Raw genomic sequence first — 16,462 nt, forward strand, 5'->3', positions numbered from 1 at the left:
AACTGGAATCAGCCCCAAAGTCCTTTAAGCTGGTAAATGGTTAAACCAATTGTGGTATATCCATACCATGGAAATACTACTCAGCAACGAAAACTATTGATACACATGGCTTGGGGGGATATCAAGGACATTATGCTGTGAAAAAAAGCCAATCTTAAAAGGTTATATACTGTATGATTCCATTTATATAATGTTCTTGAAATAAAGTTATAGAGATGGAGAACAAGTTAGTGGTTTTCAAGGGTGTAGGATGGGGGTGGGTGTAGTTATAAAGGGATAGCACAAAGGGAGACTTGCAGTGATGTAATAGTTCTGTATCCTGATTGTGGTGGTGGTTACAGGAATCTATTGACACTGCATAAAACTATACACATACACACACAGACACACACACACACACACACACATGAGTGCATGTAGAAGAGGCAAAATCTGAGTAAGCTCTGTGGATTGTACCAATGTCAATTTCTTGATTTTAATACTGTACTGTGGTTATATAAGATGTTACCATTGGGGGAATCTGGGTGAAGGTGTATAGAGGAAACTCTCTGTACATTCTTTTGGCCACCTTATGTGAATCTGGTGGGCATACTTAGCTGTACATGCTGCCAGACACAATTCCTCCCATTCTGTTTGTCTTTGACGGTTTATAATTTGTTCTCAATTGTTACAAATTTTCATTTTGATGTGGTTTCAGAAGGGAGATAGAATAAACATGTATAATCAATACATTATGTTTCTAAGAGCAATTGTTTAAGGGTTTTAAGCAGAATTGTGACATTTGGATAGATGACCCTGGTGGTTTTTTAAAGGATGGATATGAGTGAGGGCAAGATGAAACAGAAAGCTGTTATATTTTGCTAATTCTAAGAGGCACTTTTTTTTCATCTGAACTTCTAAATTGGGGTATCTGGCTATAACTCTTAGCCAGACGACAGTCAGTCATACCGTATTTGTCATACTGGCTCGTAAGAATCAAAATTTGCCGAATGGATGTCTGAGGCTTGGAAGAAAATTCCAGAGGCAGAAAAGGAACATTTAAGAAATGCTGCATCACCAAAGCCCTTGATGGCACACACAGAGGACTACGATGTGTGGAAATCATGCACATCAAAGACTGAGTCAAAAAAATGAATCATAAGGGTCAGCGTCTGAACGTGAAGTTTTACAAATTCTGTGACCCTGTTACTCTTAGTTCTATTTTCCTTTTTATGAATGCATGAAAATGAAATATGATAAAAATCTACATAAAGCAACACTTTCAATAAATATGAAATAAAAGTTCTAAGTGGTAAGAAAGCATTGTGTCAGTTTATTTGCGACCTTTTTACTTAGAAGGACATAAAATAATGGTTTTACAACTGATGGCGTCCAGGCAAGCGATAATAATGAAATGAAGTAGGACAGTGGGACAAGTGAAGAGGATTCTTGAAATACTGAGAAGGAAAAATCAACTTCACTTTGTGAATTTTTAGAGGCCGGGTAAAGATGAACGGGGAGGAAATCTCGGATGGTTTCCAGGTTTCTAGTTTGGGGAACTGAGTCGATGTGGTAAGTTACCTGGGAGGGGTAGGAGTGGGTGGGAGTTCAATTTAGGAAACTGGTGAGGGCCTTGTTGGCTGTGTAGGACGGATGAACAGAGCCCTCTTACTTACTTTCGTCGGACGGAGCCCCGCGCCCAAGGGACCCGGGAGCCTGCGGCTCTGCCTGGATGGATTCAGCCTCCTCAGAGCTGTTAGAGGAAGGGAAGTGGGATAAAGGCCGGCCAGGCTGGGGTGCCAGGGCCGGACTCCCGGTAGATCACAGGGCTGCCGAGTCGGGGCCACAGCCAGCCAGGACCCGCCCGCCGCTGTCGGCGGGAGCCTCATGATTGGCTGGAGGCGCCGGCGCCGGGGGGCCGTGGGCGGGGCCAGGCTTGAGGACTGGCTCAGCGATTGGCTGGGAAGCACCAAAAACGCCCAACTCAAACTGTTGGAGCCGCCCCTCTAGCGGGCTGGCGCATAGTTCCACCCTGCCCCGTCGCTTAGTTAGACAGGTAAGCAAACCAGAGATGTATTGGTCAGTGAATGATCCTCCCGGCACCGCTCCTCTCCCGAGTCAGGACGAGCAGAGAGCTGTGATTGGCCAATTTTCAGGGGCGGGCACTCTAGGCCTTATCCCGCCTTCGCCTCGGGACTGGAGCCTGTCTCGAGCGTGGATTGGGCCGCAGGGTTGTCAGCGTGATCCAGGGGGCGTGGCCAGTACTAATAAAGACTGGAGCTGGCGCGGCAGCTGCGATAAGTTCCACCGCAGCTAGTGCTCTGGGTGGTCAGCTGGAGGCTGAGTTCGGCGGTGCCGTCGGCTTCACGGCAGCGTTTTCCAGCCGGGTGTCTCGCCGCAGCCTCGGGAGAGGAGACGGACCTCTCCTTCCTCTGTCAGAGACATGTGAGTTGACTCTGGTGTGGGGGGCTCGACATCTCCTTGCCAACTCTCACCCTTCGCGCCGGACTCTGCGGGACCGAAAATGGCGCATTGCAGCAGCTGCGGCGACGCGGGGAAGCACCGCCGCGCGCCGCGCCGGGACCGGGCCACCCCTGGGGTGGAGAGGCAGCACCCAACTCCTGCACCAGCCGCAGCCAGTACCCCACAGGCGGGGCAGGGGCGCGGGGGTCCCACATTCATTGCCCCCTCTCCTCTCTCCTGCAGGGCTCCTCAGTCGGGTCTCAGGCGAAGGCGGGACTTGGAGACACCCGGGTGGGGGCTCCTGGCCTTTTCTTGTCGTTGATTGAAGCCCTTCTCAGGGCCTCTAGAAAGACAGTCATGGGTGCACCTGCCAGTTAGTAACTTGGGTTGCCCTGCAGTCTCTGGATTTGTGTACCACCCTCTTGGCAATGAGCAAAGCTCCAGAAACTTATCTGCCAGTTCTCTGGCGCCAGGTGAGCAGCTCAGAAAGACTCTGTCTAGGGCCAGTGGTATGTGATTCCAAGCAGCCATTCATCCCAAGGCCACCCGTATAGGAGGTTTCTTGTCATTGAGTCCTCGCCAAATATTTGGAAGAGAAATAGAGCTGAGGATGCCCCCGCCTTCCCTCAACACATTCAGTTTAGTCTCTGATCATCTCCAACCGCACCCCCATCTCAAGAGCTATGGCTAGACAAATGAAGAACTTCCCATTCTCTCCAGGATCATAGTCTAGATGTATTTGTGTTGCTTCTCTTGGTGACAAAAAAGGGAAAAGATTTACTTCTGTTACCTAAAGGTTATAACTGTCCCTGGATATGTTACTCCTGAGTGTTCCCAACTCCCAGCAAGTAGTAAGTGAAATGGTCCCTTCCATTATAAATGCTTTATAACAGTTTCCCTTTTTCTCTATTTGATGTCTACGATTTTAACAGTATATGATGTTCTGTGCATTTTGGCCAAGCCCTAGGGTTCTATGTGTTTTTATTTTGGGGAGGGGAAGCTTTCTCAGCTGACTGACTCTCAGTAGCATCCATGTGGGACGGAAGCAAGGAGATGAGGAAAGCACGGTAACTAGAAGGGCATCACGAAGTCTCTGACCTTAATCTCGTCATTGGTGCCACCAGCCTGGACTTCTTCCAAGACCAAGCACCGGCTGCTCCCTACTCATTGAATTTTCCCTTTCAATCAGAGAACTAGATTGCTTAGCGCAGTAGTAGCATATGAGTCTGGTGGCTCCCACAGTTTTGTAGCTTTCTCTCCTTTGCTTCCTTGGTGCCTTAGAGAGGGAATGGAAGAGCAATTCTTTTAACGGGGATGAGTCAGGTGTAATCTGCTAGTATAGCCTCTTTGAGGGATGTTTCTCCATCTTTTTAGACCAAAAGAAATTTACTTAGAGAGGAGGAACTTCTGAGTATTAGTTCTGTTGTGAGTAGTCAAAGCTTTTTCTTTTTGGTGACTTTGTGACGGCTTCACCCCTAGTACATCTACTCTTGGACTGCTCCTATGAGGTCTGTTTTGTGAGATTCTCCTTCTACTTAAGGAGTTCTTATTGTGATTTCCATTCTCCATCATATTTAAGAGATCTTCCTCCTGCCTGTGAGTTCTGCCTTGGCAAAGAACATCTCATGCCTTAGGTTAGGTTTCTGGGAATTCTTTAGGAGGTGAATTTAGCTTCCATGTGTTGGGACATGGAGGAGTTTATTTTGAGGACCCCACACTAGATTATTCCCCCCATACCCCTCAACGCCCCTAAGGCTAAGGGAAAGAGAATGACCTCTGTGTATAGTTGTGTAAACCAAAATTTCTCTTTGGCACATAAAGAACGAAGAGTCTCCTGAGACTTGATGCCTATCTAGAAAAGGAAGGGACAGAATGTCTCTGATGCAGGTACACTGAGGACCATTTCCAGTATTTTTCCTTCCTGTCTATGCTCTTGGAACAGTTACCTAATTAACACAATTGCTTTAGGCCCCAGCTCTATGTAAGTGAAACCCCCATCTTCTCTGCCAGAAACAAAGTAAGCAAATGGTCTTGACTCACTCCACCTACAGAGGCCTTGATGATTCTCCAAGTTGTCCTTACAGCGGCCTTGATATACTAATCATTGTGTGAGACAGGACCAATAACTGGCTCCCCTCAAGCAGAGTCTCTCAGCTGGGCCTTTCCTTTTATATTCAGGCTTTGCAAATAAGAGCTGTTCAGTCCATAGGCTTGTCCTGAGGGTTTAGTCTTGTGTAAGTATTTCTCTTAACCTGGATTGGAGTTTTCCAGCTTGACTTCATGTGAAAGGCTTCTGAGAGCCAGAGAAATGCCATTTAGGCCAAGGCTGGCCCTTCTGTCCCTGTGGCCATTGTGCCAGAGGAAGTTTTTGAGTTTGGGTTGGAGGAGAGCCCGAATGAGATCTCTTGATGCCACCCTGGATGTCCCTGAGCCCCATCGAATTGTTCCAGCATCCTTTGCTTCAGGCCTCTGTGGTGTGTCTCTGTACTGGGTATTGCCAAGGGGCTGGAATCCTTTCTCTTTGCGGATAACCTTATCACCATTGCTTTGGTAGTGTGGCGTGAGAGCGCACGTGGTTCCTTTCTCGTCCTGGTCACTTTGTGTATTCTGGGCACTTCTTTACACAGGTCTGCTCCAGCTCAGCCGCCCACCGAAGGGGCAGAAGGGGCTGCCCCAGGTGGGGGTCCCCCAGGCCCTCCTCCTAATCTGACCAGTAACAGACGACTGCAGCAAACCCAGGCACAAGTGGAGGAGGTAGGTGGATAGCTTCTTCTCTGAGAGTTTCCAAATCATGGAATTTTGGAAACTTCTCTTTTCATAGAGGGGCAGCTAAAGGCTCTGGAGGCCAGGCATCCCTTAGAGGTAATGCAGGGCCAGACTTGCTCGTTGCCCAGCTCTCTGGTTGGGAACTTAGCAGCTTTGTTCCTGCGCCCCCCTTAGGTGGTGGACATCATGCGTGTGAATGTGGACAAGGTCCTGGAGAGGGACCAGATACTGTCAGAGCTGGATGACCGAGCCGACGCTTTGCAGGCGGGAGCGTCACAATTTGAGAGCAGCGCTGCCAAGCTAAAGAGGAAGTATTGGTGGAAAAACTGCAAGGTGAATGTTCTTGCCCTCTCCCCCTTCTTCTCCTGGGCCGCAATGCACAGGAGGCAGGAAAACCCTCAGGTTCTACGTTCCTTCCCTCTCGCATCTGCGTCGGGCAGGACTCCTGGGGGCAAATCTGGAAAGCCGCCTTCTTGGGCTGCATTACCCAAGCTGGCCACCAGGGTAGGCTAGAGTACTCAAAACCACTAACTCCGGACTGGGAGACCCCGAGGAGTTTGGAGGAGTTTGGAAACAGTTAGTCAAGCTGCTTTTTCCCACACGACCCCCGGGGAAAAATTCTCACCTGGCCCTTCCTCAGACACAGCCAACATCCACACGATGGCTAGAGTAGAGATATATTTAAATACCTGCAGCCTTTGGGAATGAGCCAAACACTTTATGATGAAAAATGAACGAGCTGGCTAAAAATTTTAAGTCTGCACCTCCACTGGAGTTCCTCTGAAAGCCTCCAGGCAACAGAAACGAGGGAGAAAGGCGCAAGCTGCAGACCCTCTGATGTCCTCGGGAAGCTGCAGCTGTGGTGCAGGGGTTTCTGCCTGGCAGGGAAGCACGAGGGGTGGGAGGCCTTCAGCTGCCCTGGGTGCCCTGCGGTTCCTTCCACTGCCCCCAGGACAGAGGAGGTTCTCATCCCACGTCTCTAGTCCCGGCTCCTTTCCTTCTTCCCCAACTCCAATGGCTCATTTTTTGTCTGTGTTTCTCCAGATGATGATCATGCTGGGAGCTATCTGTGCCATCATCGTGGTAGTTATTGTAAGTAAGTATCGCTGAGGTTGCTGGTGGGGTGAAGAGGTGGGAAGGTCCCGGAGTCTTCTCCCAGCCCTGCCTGCCTGCCTGCCTGGGGAGTGGGGCTGCTCTGACTGAGGTATGGAGATCGCTGCCGGGGGGTCGTCATCTGGTTCTGGGGGAGGAAGGGCAGAGACCAGGGACTTGATGGATGAGCCTTCCCTCTGCAAGGCTCCATGGGAAGATGGTCCCTCGTGTTCCGAGGAAGTGGAGTTGTGCCGTTTGTCACCAGCTCGGGTCAGAGGGAGACTGTGGGGATGGGACACCTACAACAACACCTGAATGTCTAATAACCTGATGTAATTTGCCCTCTTGTTTTCTCCTGTCTCTTTCTCTTTTCCATCTGGGACCTCCTGATTCCTGTGTCCAGTCTACTTTTTTACTTGAGAATGTGCCGCCCCCTCCCTGTCCTCCATTGCCACCCAAACTCACGTCCTTCTCCCTCTGTGTCTCCCCAGAACATTCCCATCCGCCTTCCTCCATCCCAGCCTTGCTTCTCCATCGCCCACTCCTTCTCTTCTGTTGCTTTCATTTGCACTCTGTCCCGCGACACTAGAAATGCTGCTCGTGGCACAGTCTGGAAGTCACCACCTGAAGAAGGGTGGCTGGTGTCTCCTTCCTACCCTCTCATGTTCTTTCAAGTTTCCCCAAAGCCAAAAAGGGTAGGAGCCCAAGGGGCAGGGAAGGGGTGTCGCTGAGGTGTCGTGCCCAAGAAGGTGGCAGGACTGGGGAGGGAGAAGAGTGTCATGCCCGTGGTGTTGCCGCTGGCTGGAGGGGGCTGAGGACAGCTGGGAGAATGCCCCGGCCACTCGGAGCCCTGCTCCTGTGCCAGGCCTGAGGAGGACCCTGGGGCAGCCTAAAGTCCAACTTGGTCCTGGTGCAAGACCCTTTATAAAGTTAAACCTGTTTTTTTGCAGTTAGTTCCAATCTGTTGATCCAAGATTTTCTATGTCTTCAGGGATCTTACAGCCTTCTACTCTGTCCTCCAGAGACCCAGAGAACACGTATTTATAGCAAAAATGCCAGGACTCTCATTCCATCCTAGAAGCGGTGCCACAGGCTCACACCTGGGAAGGGCTGTCCCTTGTCCACGTTTTCTGCAGCATCCTGTATTGTTCACGGGGGCATCAAATGATTTCCTATAGCCAGAGTCTGAGACTCTCGTGTAAATTTATTCATGGGCCTAGATAAAGAGAGACTGCCTGTTAGTTATAGAGCAACATGAGTCTGGGGCCTTACTTGAAAATACCAAGCTCAGGGGAAGCCACTTCTTGTCCTCCTGTTCTGTCCTGTTGATAAAGGAGCATGTGGCGTTGGAAGTGAGGATCCCTGAACTCCGCAGGCATCCTTTCCTCCACACCACCCCCATGTACTGCCAAAGGCAGGGATGAGGCAAGAGGTCCTTCCTGAGGCCTGGCCGCTCCTGAGTGTTTAGAGAAGCCTGGTACCCCTGCTGACCCAGTCTTGGGGAGGAGGCGGGACAGTCCGCAGACAAGGCGTGCTCGTGGACCACTGTGCCGCCACGGGGCCTTCTCATCTAGAGTGGCCTCTGTCCTTCCAGCAGCCCGTTCCCCTCCAGAGCACACCTGCCTGTCTGAATTCCACGTTGCCTCCTCTCCTTCCCCCATCTCTGTGTGGTTTGTGGCACAGTGGGCCCTGAGGACGGGCTTCAGGAAAGGGTACTGAGTGAGATGGACCTGGCTGAGGGGACCACCCATGTCCCTCGTCCACCTGCACTAGGAGGCTGAGGCTGGGCTGGGCCGAGCTCGCTTTCCATGCAGCAGCATTTCGTGACGCAAAACCATCCTTCCTCTCCCTTCGCCCTGTTCCCACATTCCCTTCGTCCTGCCCCAGGGCAGGACGGAAGAGCTGGACGAAGGCAGTCAGTGTACCCTCCTAACGGTCCCCCCGAAGGCCTCCACTCTCCTCTGGGCTCCCCCATGCCTAATGCAGGGGGTCACCGCTGGAGAAGAACCACCACTGTCCTCGATGTGGCCTGAGCCTGGAGCAAATCCGCCCTCTGGGTCCGCCCTGCCCACCCCGTCACAGGAATCACTTCCTGGGCTTCTGTCCCTCTGAGGCTCCCCAGATGTAGCTGGCTTTGTTCTTCTGGAGATGTTAGCCCTTCTACTCTCTTTCTCAGCCCCCCCAACCCCCTTCTGTGTCTGCTGTCCCCCTCCCCTCCCACCAGCCATGTGCATGAACAAATACGCAGCTAAAGCCGGGCCTCGGCAGCCACATGGAGCCGGGCCTCCTGCAGCCCCTGCTCCGGTTTCCACTGTGTGTCTGTCATCACCTCTGCCTTTTTTCCTAACCCCAATCTCATACTTGTATAGAATAATAAGTTGTACTTCCACCAAAGGCATGTGGCATATTTACCAATTTCCTGTATTCTGAACAAAGGCAAAAAAAAAAATTACAACTTCCTACCACTCAACTGATTTGGTTATTGTTTGGGTTGGAGAGTCTGAGGCGGGGCAGAGGGGGCTGCTGTCTCTTTCCAACTTCTCTGTGGTCTTGCTTGGGGCCAGGGTGGCTTCCATGTGCCGTCGGTCTTCTCGAGATGAAAGATCTGGGCGCTGGTGGAGGAAGTGGTCTCCACTGTCAGCCTTCGTACCTGAAGGGGCCCAGGTCTTCTGGGTACAGGAGGTGGCGGGTGGTGACAGGAAGCTGAGTGGGCGTCTCCCTGACAAACACCTGCAGGCTTCTCACACATCTGCTGTCTCCTCCCTCCCCGCTCCTGGGCTCTGTTCCCCGTTGTCCGCACACACAGCTGTCTCACGCTGAGTCCCCCTGCAGTGACCAGGCCCGCTTTAGAAGTGACCAAAAGGAGAAATCTCTCCTCTGCTACTGAGGGCATGAGGGGTTTGTCAGTGTAAGGGCCCAGCAACTCCACAAGTGCAGGCCCTTGACCGCAGTCCAGAGTTACGCAGAGCAACTGAGATGGGGCCCCGGGGCTCCTGCTGGGGGTCTTCGTTTCACACCTTGCACACTTTGCACGTCGGAGCAGTGAGGCCGGGGGCAGGTCTCCGTGGGGCCCAGCGTGGGGAAAAACAGGAAAGTGGAGAAGCTTTGCTTTCGAGGACGTGGGGGGTTTATTGGGACAGAGCTCAGGGACTGTGTGTAGTGGCCCAGCCCCCACCCCTCGCCCCACTACCCCCACGTGTTCTTTCTTTAATTTTTTTCTGTTACCTTTTGCTACCAGCACACTTCAAATCTGGCTCATGTTTTAACGTCCACCCAGACCTCCTGCCTTCCTCTCACCTCTTCACATTCCCTCCCTCGGAAAACCAGCCCAGGGTACACGGTGGCAGAAGGCCGGCGTCCCTGTGCCTTCTTCATACCTTTCCCGGGGCCTTTTTGAGCTCTGGGACCTGGCTTAGAGTCCTTCAGGGAGAATGTGACTATCTTTTAAGTCTAAGGCAGGAGAGTGGCTACCCAGAGTGCCTCGGGGTCTCGGCAGGCCTTGGTGAGGTAGCTAGGAGAAAACAAGAGGGGACAGGCTTGGGTTCAGCTGGGGTCACCCCAAGAGCTGGGGGCTGTGGTGGGGGGCCGGCTGGAGCTTGGGGTGCTTGGGCTTCATCCCTGATCTGGGTGTGGCGATGGTTAGAGCAGGCTGATCTCCAGGTGAGGCGGGTCAGGGCCAGAGTGGAGGACGACCAGGCTCTTTCTTACCTTGGCGTCTCTGCAGCCCCAGGAACAGCAGTGCAAGGAGGAAGAGGCTGCTGGCAAAGAGGACTCCAAAGGCCGTCCCCTGCTCTGTGGGTGACAGGGGCGTAGACAGGGATCAGTAGGGAGGAGTCATACTGAGCCCCACCCTCAGCGTCTGCCCGGCAGGAGGGACAGAGGGTGTGTGTGTCTGTGTGTGTGTGTCTGGTTGAGGAGCCCCTATCAAGGCCTCTCCTGCTCTCGCCCAGGGTCCAGATACACGGTGGGTGGGTGGATGTTCATTTGTTCCTCCACACAGAATCCTCTACCTCTTCCCACCTCAGGACAACATTTTTTCAAACTGCTTTGCAAGAGAGATTTAGTTCAGATTAGCTGTTGACAGTTAAGCTGGAATTTTGTAAATAGCTGGGGAACGATGGGGACAGAGGCACGACCCCATTTCAGGGAAGCTTACAGTCCGCCTGGACGTGTGCATTTTAAGGTGCCGATTCTTTATGGTATGACACCTTTCGGTGACATTCTGTGGCCTCTGGATGAAGTTCCAGCTTGAAGGCCTGTTGTTACCTGCCCCCTGAGAGCAGTGGGGGGCGGTTGAGGCTGTAGGGCAATCAGTCTGCCTATTTCTCACACTTTCTATTTTACCATTTCCTAAGCAGGTGAGCTGGCGCAAGTTACTTAAGATCCATCAGGCCAGTTTACTCATCTCTGAAGTGGGAGTCAGGACCACACGTGCGGGCGGGCACTCGTCTGGGTGCTCAGGACCGATCTCAAGCTTACAGCCACCTTTTCCCCCGCAGCCTTGCCTCTAGCTGTGCAGGTTCCTGCAATTCTTTTTAGGCAGTTTTATAACTGGGCCTCCACATGTACCTTCTTTTCTGTCCTGGTGTCCCCTCTCCCCCCGAGCTGGCTGAGCTAGCTGGCAGCTCTCCCCGGGTCATCCTCCCTGACTGCCTCGTCTGTCCCCCCGCAGGACTAAGCTCCTCCAGGGTGGGATGAGGAGGTGTTCAGCCCTGGTCTCCAGCTCTCAGCTGTGCCTGGTACCCCATAACCTGGTGGGTAATAAGGTCTTGGGGGACATGTGGCGGGAAGGATCCACTGGGACCGTGAGCAAAGCGCTGTGGGAAGCAGAACAGGCCAGAGGGGGTGGGAGCTGTGAGCCCAAACATGAAGTGGGAAAAGGAGGGCACCCCTGTACCTGGTGGGGCAACCCAGGTGTTGGCCCCAAGAGGCTCCTCCAGGGAGACGTGGGTGACTTGGCAGCTGTAAGTGGCGCCCGCAGAGCCAGGTTCTGCCGTCAGCGAGGAGGAGATACTGTAAGTGCCTGCCGTGCTCTGCCGGAGGCTGGAGAAGGAGGCGCCAGAGACCGGGACCCGGGCTCCATCCAGCTCCTCTCGGGTCCACGTCACAGTCACATCCAGAGGATAATAGCCGGTGACACTGCAGATGAGGGTGGTTGGCAGGGCTTCGTTGGCCAGGCTTAGTTGTACTTTGGGGCGAGCTGGAAGAAAGGAGGAGTAATAAAATTCCAGGGGGGCCTTTGGGACAGCTGAGGAGCCTAGAGCCTCTCCTGCTGAGCCCACGAGCGTTGTGGAGGGTGAAGGTTCCTCCTCAGGGGGTGATGGGGGTGTGAGGGGTCCATCTGGGATGCAGGACATAAGGGGGGACAATTTCCACAGGTAACTGAAAAGCAATAGCAAAACCAGCTAAAGACTGGCTTGCTTTTTAGTGACACAGGCCAGTGATTTGAAAGGATATCAGTGGTGAAACAGTCCTCCCGGTCAGGACCACTCCCACAGCCCCTCCTTGGTTTGCCACTGCCCCTCCTCAGGACGTGCTCCAAGTGGATGGGGTGACAGGAGACAGCCATCCAGGGCGGGGCAGCGGGACCCTGGGCTGGGGAGTGTCTCAGTGGAATTACCCCAGAGCCTGGTGGGAAGCTCAATCTGATGCCATGTGGGCTTCTAGGATGGAGAGGTGTTCAGGTCGTGCGAATGCAGTCTGCCTCTCGGGAAACTGCCCCTGTGTTTGATCTCACTCTGGACAACACTCCCAACAGGCGTATCCCTTTCCCTCTCCCCAGATCACTGAGGTCTGGCCTCACCTTGGACGTGGAGCTGGATAATCTGTTGCGCTCGGAAGCGGGAGGTGGAGATCTGGCATACATAGGCCCCTTCATCCTTCACAGTGAGGCTGGGGAGGGTGAGGGAGGCGTCCCCAGCGAGGAGTAGCTGCTCAGGCTCCAGGGTGGCACCCTCCCGCTTGGCCTGCCCCTGCCCCGTGGTCCAGCTGTACACCAGTCGTCCACTCCCCATGTGCTGCAGCCGCCACTCTACGTTGGTGAGGACCAAGCCTGGTGCCATGGAGAAGCCACAGGGCAGGGAGACTGAGGACCCCAGCAGGAGGTCCAGGGACGGGGTCCGTGCTGTCACCTGGAACTCCACTGCGGGAGAGAAAGAGGGATGACTGGGGACTGCTCCCTGTTTGAGGCCACCTGGTCTCTGAGCTGTGGCATGCTGGGGGCGTGGTGAGAGGCAGCATGGCACACGTGGTACTTTTTGGAGTCACTTACCCCTTGGCTGATCTGATGAAAGTTATGGCCTGGGAGAAATACACATGGAAAACTCTGGATTACCGTTGACCCTCCGGTAACAACTAGTGGAGTGACAGACAGAGCTTTTGGAAGCCAGGCACTTCCACTTAACTGGCTCTGTGACCTTGGGTGAGCCGCTCAGTGTCGCCAAGCTCATCTGCTGAGAAGACTAAAGGAGTCAGTTTAAAAAAGCACACAGTGGCGGTATTTGTGCCAAATGGGCTGAACCTCAGTCTAATTAGGAAAACAATCAGATAAATCCAAATGCCAGGATGTCTACAAGACAGTGGCCTGGGCTCCGAAACGCCCAGGCTCTGAAGACTGTTCTGGAGTAAAGGGTGCTGAAGGGACAGGACAACTGTACGCCATGCACAATCCTTGTTTGAACCCTGGCCTCCAAAAACAAAACAAAATGAAAACCCTGAAAGCTGTAAAGACCACTACAGGGGCAAATGAAGATGTTTGAATTTGGACTTAATAGTTGATAGTATTATTGTATCCGTTTTAAAAATGCCTTCAATATGGTTATCAGGAGCAGACCAGCCCGGGGTGTGGGGAGATGGGGACAGTCCGCGCTGGCAGGGAGGAGTGTGTTGTCACTGATACGGTTCACAATTGCCGGTGGAGAGTCATGCTGAGAACATGCATTACTGAGTTACCTGCACTCTGCACCCCGATACTGCCCACACCCCCAGTAGACCACTCCCCACCAGGGTTGGCTGCTGAGGCAATGGTTTTATGATAATGGAGAACATTCTTTTTTTTTAATTTTTAAAAAATTTGTTTATTTTGGTGGGGAGGTAATTGTTTTTTAAATTTTTATTTAGTTTTTTTTTTTTAATGGAGGTACTGGGGATTGAACCTAGGACCTCATGCATACTAGGCATGCACTCTACCACTGAGCTATACCCTCCCCCCCAATAATGGAGAACATTCCTGTCTTTGGTGATAAACTAACACACGCTATCCCTGGAAGCATTTGGGATGAAGTGTGGTGATGTCTGCAGTTTATTCTCAGTTAGTTAAGAAGGGGGAAAATATATGGAGAGAGAGGGTGAGGGAGGGTGAGAGGATGTGGCAACATGTTAACTGGTGAATCCAGGTGCATGGTATACAGGCGTTTATTATTATTTCACCTTTTTCGTAGGTTTGAAATACCCCCCCCAAAAGGGGGGCAATGCCTAGCCTTGCTAGGACTACGGTTGACCCTGGACAGACATGAGGACCCTTTTTCTGATGTAGCAGGATACATTTAGGGTGGACCACAGGATGGTTTGAGTGTTCTGGAGCTTTCTAAGGGTAGGAGGGTAGCCCCCTAATCTCCTCTGGACTTGGCTGTCTCTTCTTACAAAATATTGGATTTGATGCATTTTGGAGAAACCTGTCACCATGTTCTCAATTTCCTGTGTCCCCTGGGACGTGCAAGGTTGTAGAGGGCAAGGACTGGGTTTTACTGGTAAGAGATAATGAACAAATCCCGCGTGCCTGTGCTCTCTGTTCGCGTCATCTTGAAGCACCCAGGCTAGCTGTGCCGGGGAGAAACTGCTGCTTGGCTCAGTGAGACTGCTGTGGACAGCATAGAGGAATAGAACCACCCATGTCTTATGTCCTCAGGCCACCCCGCAAGGTGAGAACTGTCCCCATTTGGGGTCTTTAGGAAGAGAGGACTGAGGCCTAGAGGACACCCTGAGATGACCGATATGCATGGAGGCAGACATGTCCCCTTCTACTATTCTCCCATCTCTGACCACTTAAAAAAAAACACAACTTTCTTGTGCTGTTTTTCATTTTCTCACCTGCAGTTTGCACAGTCCTCTGGGGGCTCAGGGGCAGGTTCAGCGTGGGATGCAAGACAGCCCCATTCTCAGCATCCCCGAGAGTTTTCATCACCATGGAGATACTAGGTCCCCCTCCAGACACCTGCACGTTGGTGATGAACCAGGCTGCCGTCTCCATGGCGGCCTCTTGCCTGGCCTGGAGAGAGTAACGGGAGATCTCACAGGTCACGTCGTTCCCGCTGCAGTCAGCGTGGAGCAAGGCCTCGGCCTGGGGCATCTGTACCAGGTTCACTGGGGGAGAAGGGCAGCACAGGGGTCTAGCTGGATTGAGAACACCTGGGCCGACAGGAAGCAGGTGTGGCTGGTGTCCTTGGGAACTGGGCTCCAGAACTGGAGGGAGCCCAGACGGACTGGGACACAGGGTAGTGTTCTTACCTGAGGCCTCGAAGATAATCTGGGTGTCATCCTTGGCCAGTGTGCCCCCTTGGAAATCTGTGAGGCCTTCTAGGGAGCCATCATCTGGCACTGGCACCTGCTTCAGCACCAACAAGGCCTTTACCGTGTTCCTACTGCTGGCAAAAGCTCCATGGTGAGAACCTTCCTTCACCAGGAAGCAGTCCAGCACCACATCCACTGCCCGCCACTGCCTCTCTGCTGCAGGCAAAAGGCTGGGGTGAGCACCCTCTTGCCCAGAAAGTTACTTCTATACTTGCTCCCCCGCCCCAAACTGTCGAGTCATCAGCGGGTAACCTTCCCTGTTCCTAGCTGTCTCCACGTCCCTCTCTTCTCCTGTTTTACCCAGAACCAGCTTTCTGGATAGCACCTGCTTCTCCAGGTACATACTTCTTGGTGTGATTTAAAGTCCTGGATTTACCTTGCTCCAGACAGGTTTAGGAAACTGTTATGTCCAGCTATCCCATGAAAAACTATCCCTTCAGTCATAGGAATTTGCAGCAAAATTACCACTGGGAGAGGAGGCGGGTTTGCGTGGCAGTGAGGGCGATGGCAGCTGTGTCTACTCCCCAGCCAGCCCCCATGGTCTGATGGCTCTGGGCCATTACAGGTGGCTCTCCCCTCCCCCACCTCTGGTGGCACCTCCCAAGCGATTTCCTAGCTAGGGCCTCTCTTCCTCTCCTGAAGGTGTCTGCTCCCAGGCCAATGCCCTCTCCAATAGGACAGCAGCCCCCAGCACATCCACCGAAGGGGCCCCTCATTTCTTCATTTGACCCTTTCCGCACAGAGCTGTCAGCCTCTCTTCCCAGCACAATTGGTTCCTTACACTATCAGCCGCTGAGCCTTCCACCCGCTGGGCTTAGAAGGCGACTGGAAGCCATCCCCGGCCCTTTTTCCCTTTTGGGGTCTCAGCGAGGGGCTACCTGATGTTGCTTTAGCCCAACAAGCCCCACCAGCCAGCCCTTCGCGACTCACCGGCGTCTGCCGCCCCGGAGAGAGCCAAGCAGATCAGCAGGCACCATTCCTTGGCGCCCATGGGGGCTGCTCTCAGGCCCTCCTCTCCCGCCGCCCTTACAGTCTCCCTGCCCACCCCCGACCGCAGGCAAGGTCCCGGCTGCAAAGGGGGCTCCAAACACCCCTCGCTGGCAGCTCCTGTCCCCTTCTCTTGTGTCCTCTCTGCCTACTTGACTTTCGCTTTCACTTTGAGGAAGTGTCACCGCGGCTGCCTTTGCCTCTGGGTGAAGCCATTCGCGCAGGAGCCAGAGGCCTGTTCACTGTTCTCCTTTCTTTCCACCTGCTCCCCCGCAAAAAAAAAAAAAAAAAAAAAAAAAAAATCCCCTGGTGGTTTCAGGACCTGACTTCACTGCATGCACCCTTTTGCCCCCAACCAGCCCCCAAGAAAGTGGAGATGGAAGTACGGGAAGGGAGGCGGGGCGAAGAAAGGGAGGCTGACGCCAGACGAAGGCTCCCCAGTGGCCGGGACCCACCCCAACTTTCGGTGGGTGCCCTACCTACTCCCTCCACCAACCCACGCCTCCCCGCTTCGCGCGCTGGCCCCGGCACTTCTGCGCCGGAGAAGGCTCCGCCCCCAGGCCCCGGGTGGCCAACGGGGCTGGGCGTGGCCTGCGTTGGGAGACTG

At 53.2% G+C, this 16,462-nt stretch overlaps 2 protein-coding genes and 1 non-coding gene across 14 annotated transcripts in view; 1 reads left to right on the forward strand and 2 right to left on the reverse strand.

Moving 5' to 3' along the window:
* The first annotated feature begins 2,025 nt into the window (after window positions 1–2,025).
* The window catches only part of SCNN1A (sodium channel epithelial 1 subunit alpha), a 91,900-nt gene continuing 77,463 nt past the window's right edge, over window positions 2,026–16,462 (forward strand). For 2 of the 9 annotated variants that reach the window (XM_032472880.1, XM_032472879.1), the window contains exons 1-4: window positions 2,054–2,424; window positions 5,070–5,196; window positions 5,383–5,541; window positions 6,253–6,304. In XM_032472880.1, the coding sequence (XP_032328771.1) occupies window positions 2,423–2,424; window positions 5,070–5,196; window positions 5,383–5,541; window positions 6,253–6,304 (340 nt within the window). In that variant the 5' untranslated portion in view covers window positions 2,054–2,422. Of the gene's footprint in view, window positions 2,425–5,069; window positions 5,197–5,382; window positions 5,542–6,252; window positions 6,305–6,703; window positions 8,766–10,972; window positions 11,055–12,082; window positions 13,066–16,462 lie in introns of those variants that run through there. The other 7 variants (XR_001364787.2, XM_014551369.2, XM_006175535.3 and 4 more) reach the window with 7 other exon arrangements.
* Window positions 7,390–16,413, reverse strand: TAPBPL (TAP binding protein like). Of its 4 annotated transcripts, XM_032472886.1 has the most exons (8): window positions 16,335–16,413; window positions 15,799–16,117; window positions 14,806–15,024; window positions 14,389–14,661; window positions 12,104–12,442; window positions 11,198–11,500; window positions 10,009–10,092; window positions 8,721–9,811 (listed from the first exon to the last, which is right to left on the reverse strand). In XM_032472886.1, exons 2-8 carry the CDS (start codon window positions 15,857–15,859, stop codon window positions 9,768–9,770), a joined length of 1,323 nt encoding a protein of 440 aa, XP_032328777.1. In that variant the 5' UTR covers window positions 15,860–16,117; window positions 16,335–16,413; the 3' UTR covers window positions 8,721–9,767. The 4 variants fall into 4 exon arrangements, with proteins under 4 accessions (XP_032328779.1, XP_032328777.1, XP_032328778.1 ...); XM_032472888.1 differs by lacking the exon at window positions 8,721–9,811 and adding an exon at window positions 7,390–7,516 and having other exon boundaries at window positions 15,799–16,358; XM_032472887.1 differs by having other exon boundaries at window positions 14,806–15,021; window positions 15,799–16,358.
* On the reverse strand, window positions 13,434–13,505 carry TRNAT-AGU. The gene has a single exon. It is a non-coding gene; the product is annotated as a tRNA-Thr (tRNA).

This window comes from Camelus ferus, chromosome 34 (genome assembly GCF_009834535.1).
Source record: "Camelus ferus isolate YT-003-E chromosome 34, BCGSAC_Cfer_1.0, whole genome shotgun sequence".
Lineage (NCBI taxonomy): Eukaryota > Metazoa > Chordata > Mammalia > Artiodactyla > Camelidae > Camelus > Camelus ferus.